The sequence below is a fragment of the Saccostrea cucullata genome, unplaced genomic scaffold (assembly GCF_032062105.1).
Source record: "Saccostrea cucullata isolate Sc308-1 unplaced genomic scaffold, CSIRO_AGI_Scuc_v1 ctg15073, whole genome shotgun sequence".
Taxonomy (NCBI): Eukaryota; Metazoa; Mollusca; class Bivalvia; order Ostreida; family Ostreidae; genus Saccostrea; species Saccostrea cuccullata.
In genome coordinates, this window is record NW_026918944.1 from 4677 (window position 1) to 9107 (window position 4431).

The window sequence follows — 4431 nt, forward strand, 5'->3', positions numbered from 1 at the left end:
CCTCCTACAAGAAGGTTTGGTCATCATGCACGTGCACGCACGTGCGTACATTTGGAACGAGTGAAATTAAAAATACTCTTGAATGAGTGATTTTTTATACTTTTGGACTAAATGGTTTAATATATAGTAAATTTAAATATATAGAAAATTGTAGACAAGATGATATGATCATTGCGCACGTGCATTCACATGCGCACGCCTGCAATGTTAAAATTTGAATATAATTCGTATCCCTCTGGGAAAACGTTGTTAAAGGCAAAAATGCACAGATGTTGTCTTATTTAATAAGGCTTACATGGAATATGGCACCAAAAGGGAGTTGGGGAGCGTTTGGGGAACATCTGTAACGGTTCCCGTTACAATTAGCACTAGTTAAAGTATGACATTTATCAAACCTTTCTTCAAATAAAAACGTATATTTTAATCATTTATTGTTATCCTTTCACAGTAAATTCTTCAAACCAAAAACAACGCTTTAAGGTTAGACTTGATGAAAAAAGTCAACATCACAGTGTTCCTGACCCTCCTGTAGAATTATCTGATGCGATGAAAACACTGGCGATTGATGACCCAGGGGATTCTAAAGACACTGGTAGCGAGGCTGATGATGAGAAGATGTCACCTGCACGTTACAGCATGGACACAGTAACCGAGTCACTCAAAGGAGAAGAAGCCGCGGCTCCTTTGTTTGAAAAGACAGAGGAAAAAGTAACGGAAAGTCCAAGTGTTATGGAGAGTTCAGAAAGTTTAGGCATTTTAAAGGTTTCAAAAAGTGCTACCGATGAACCAGAGAAAAAAATCGGCATGGTTGATTTTGCGGGACAGTGTTCATATTATTCCTCACACCAGATTTTTCTGAGTCCACGAGCATTCTTCATTCTGGTGCTCAATATGGAGAAAAACTTTGATGAAATGGTAGGAGAGGAAGTGTGTAGCCAGGAACGATCCATTTACAGAGGATATACACACAGAGGTTTGTATTTGTAAAAAAAAATACATTGAAAGCGGAAAATCCAAAACATTTTTAAAAGAAGACTTGTTTGTGAAACACTGATGCCCTTTTGGCAGCTCATGGCAAATATAGTTTATCATATAGCTAATAAATATTTTATATGGAAAAAAACTACAAAAATCTATTGAGAATTTTAACGTTCAATATCTTTGCGTTTTATTGGACACTGACTTTGTATTACGTAAATGACGAATATGCCAGAAACTTTCCGGATGTGAGCGTTCAATATAGAATGGGGACTTGTTACAAGAAATAGACATGTGAAATATGAATTACCGAAGAAAACCCATTCAAAGGGAACAGCTAAGGTATTTTTCAAAGTAGGTGAATTTATGGGTCAAAAGGTAAGAATTATTGATACACAAATGAAGATCTTGTTACAAGAAAATTATCTGTGAAAGATAAGAGCCCGAGCACCAAGCATCCAAACGCTATTACCAATGGTTAATCTTTTGAAAAGTGGGCAAAACTTTAAGGTCAAAGAGTCAAATTATTGGTTTTCAATGAAAGGTCTCGTAACAAAAAATACACGAATGATATGAAAGCTCTAGCTCCAACTATTCAAACTTATGGCTTAACTTAACTATCAAAGTGAGTAAGACTCAAAAGTCAACGTTTTAAAGTCAAAAATATCATACCAAAGAATATGTTAATCACAAGGAATAAACGTGTGATGTAGAAATGGTCTAGCACTAACATGAATGTTTATCTTTCTCAGACTACCTTACATTTTGGACAAAATCTATTCATCAGTACAGCAGCGAAAAGGCTCCCATTTTACTGGTTGGTACTCATGCTGAACAAAAGACAGATCAGGTATATCAAGAACATTTTGATGAAAAATTACAAAAAACTTGAATGTGAACTTAACAGATTAAGAGTTCTTGTATTTAAAAAAATTGTTCTCAGGGTTAGGGGTACTAATAAAGTGGAAAAATAAAGTTTGGTTACTATGGGGATATGAGTTTGTCCTTCTGTCTGAGGGAGAAACACATGTTTGAACCAGAGATTGGTTATATTTTGAGAATTTCTCATGTACATTGACCAAGTGTCATACAAGTTTAAGGCCTCTGTAAAATTGGGACATTGCGCTTTCGTAAGGAGAAAAATTATATTTTATGCAAAGATTGCTTGTGATCAGAAAGGTTGACTTGATTTTGACCTTGTAAAGTTCAAGGTCACTGACAGAGAAAAATGTTGACACGACCTTGTAATGGAAAGACATGGAAGTTCAGACTTCAAACAATGTTTATTAAATTTTGTTATATGCCCCATGGGTTCAAATTTTAAGTAGATATCATCTAGGTCTTTGACATTTTAGAAAATTCAATTGACAAGAGGAAAACTATTTTATGGCAATTACATTTTATCAGAAAGAGGTTAGATGTTAACCCTTCACACAAAAATCAGTAAAGAATTTATTAATAAATTGAAGACATTAAAACAAGTCCCAGATACAAGATCAAGGTAATTGAAAGAAAAACTTTATTTCATGTCCTCTCCTATTTTTCTAACAAAATAAAACATGGAAGTTAAAAATTTTTCATGAGTTTTAAAGCCAAAGATTACCGATAGAGTGATATGATCTTCAGCATTTTTGCTAGAAAAGTAAACATTGCATTGACACATTTTTCTGTAAAAAAAATCATTGGATTCAAAACAATAAGAAAATGAGAATGGTTGCCGCTTCTTAAGCTTCCCCATATAACATTTAGTTTTATCTACTTTCTTTCACTATATTATCTTTATAGTTGAACATGTGTATGAAGGAAGGATCTTATGTCCTTTTTCTTGTAAATGGTATGACTTCTTTATCTACTTTCAAAAAAAAAAACTTTCTTACTAGGAAAAAGTGGAATTTTTCTTTGAGATATGGAAGACTTTGGAAACAAAAACTAAGTCTTTGCAGAAACATCTTGACAGCAAGAGAGAATTTGCCATAGGATTCCACGAGAATGAAGGCATTGAAAAAATCAAGGAGTCGATTGTTGATGTTGTTCGGAAACTTGATCACTGGGGTAAAATGCTTCCGCATTCCTGGGCTATGTTTGAAAACTTCTTTCAGGAGAAGAAATACCTCAAAATAATTAATAAAAGAATACTTTTAGGTTTCAATGAAGCATTACCACAGGACATTAAGTTAGAGACAGAAGATGATATCAATACCATGCTGCAGTTTTTCCATGATATCAGAGAAATTTTGTATTTCAATCAAGAATTTCTGAGAGAAATGATTATTCTAGATGTTCAGTGGTTTGCAGATGCATTTAAAAAGTAAATTACCGACAAAAACCATGCAAAGAAAGATTTACGTGAGTTTACATCTGAGTGGGACCAATTCGATGACACTGGAGAATTGAGTGACACTTTGCTGACTAAGTTTTGGGGAAATAACAATAATGAATACCTTGAACACAAAGATGGTATCATGCTGTACATGGAGAAGCTAGGGCTATTGGCTAAAATGGATGACGAAAAATGGTACGTTCCCTGTATGAACAAAAGAGCATTCCCTGTTAATGCGTTTTCATCACACCCCGCCTCATCCATCCTGTGCTACACGTTTGATGTTCTTCCTGCTGGAATTTTCCATCGACTTGTAGCAACTTGCATGCAAAATACTTCAAAGATGTTTTCCTTTGAAGACCGAGGATGCATATACCAGACTGCGGCTAAATTCATGTATCAGGACCGCCACCATAACATTCTGATTGGAATGACGCAGACAGAAATTCAGCTGCAGGTGTTTGTTGTAGAGGGTGAAGTTGATGTCTCCAAATGTCACCAAATAAGAGAAAAAATCGAGAGTCTGTTACACGATCTTTCTAAAACATTCCAGGAAAACTCTGAATTCAACGTTGCGTTCAAATGTAAACCTGCTGGATTTTGTGACGTCAGAGAGAGTGCTGTCCTAAGTGAATCAGAGTTTTCTAGAGCAACTTTCCAGTGTCCTTCCTGTAAAGAAGAGAAAATCCATCTTGTTAACACTAAAGACATCACAAAATACTGGAAACAGGTATTGTATAATAAGGTCTAAAATTACACATGATTTAAAAAATAAAAGGAAAGAAATAACAAAATTATAAAAAATTATAGATTATAAAAAAAATGATGACCGAATGTATTCGTTTTTCCAAAATAGAAAAGTCTTATATAACATTATCCAAAGATAACACATTACGGAAGCCCTGAGAATAGAATATTGTCTTCAATGATACATGTTAAGTAGTTTCCCTACAATATGCAGTGTAATAAACAATGAAACAATAATATAATAAAAATTTGAAATATGTAGGGATGTTTTATGACTTGTTTTATACGCCAATCATTTTTTTAAAAGCTAAATGAATTCAAGATATGTTTATTATTAAGTAACAATAAGTAGGTAAATCAATAGCTCAATAAAATACGAAGATAAC

At 33.9% G+C, this 4431-nt stretch overlaps 1 protein-coding gene across 1 annotated transcript; it reads left to right on the top strand.

Annotated features, from left to right (window-relative positions):
* The first annotated feature begins 448 nt into the window (after positions 1-448).
* On the top strand, positions 449-3290 carry LOC134276026 (probable serine/threonine-protein kinase pats1). Its single transcript, XM_062758319.1, has 3 exons — positions 449-973; positions 1731-1828; positions 2859-3290. The coding sequence occupies exons 1-3, from the start codon at positions 547-549 to the stop codon at positions 3288-3290; spliced, it is 957 nt and encodes a 318-aa protein (XP_062614303.1). The 5' UTR covers positions 449-546.
* Positions 3291-4431: the final 1141 nt, after the last annotated feature.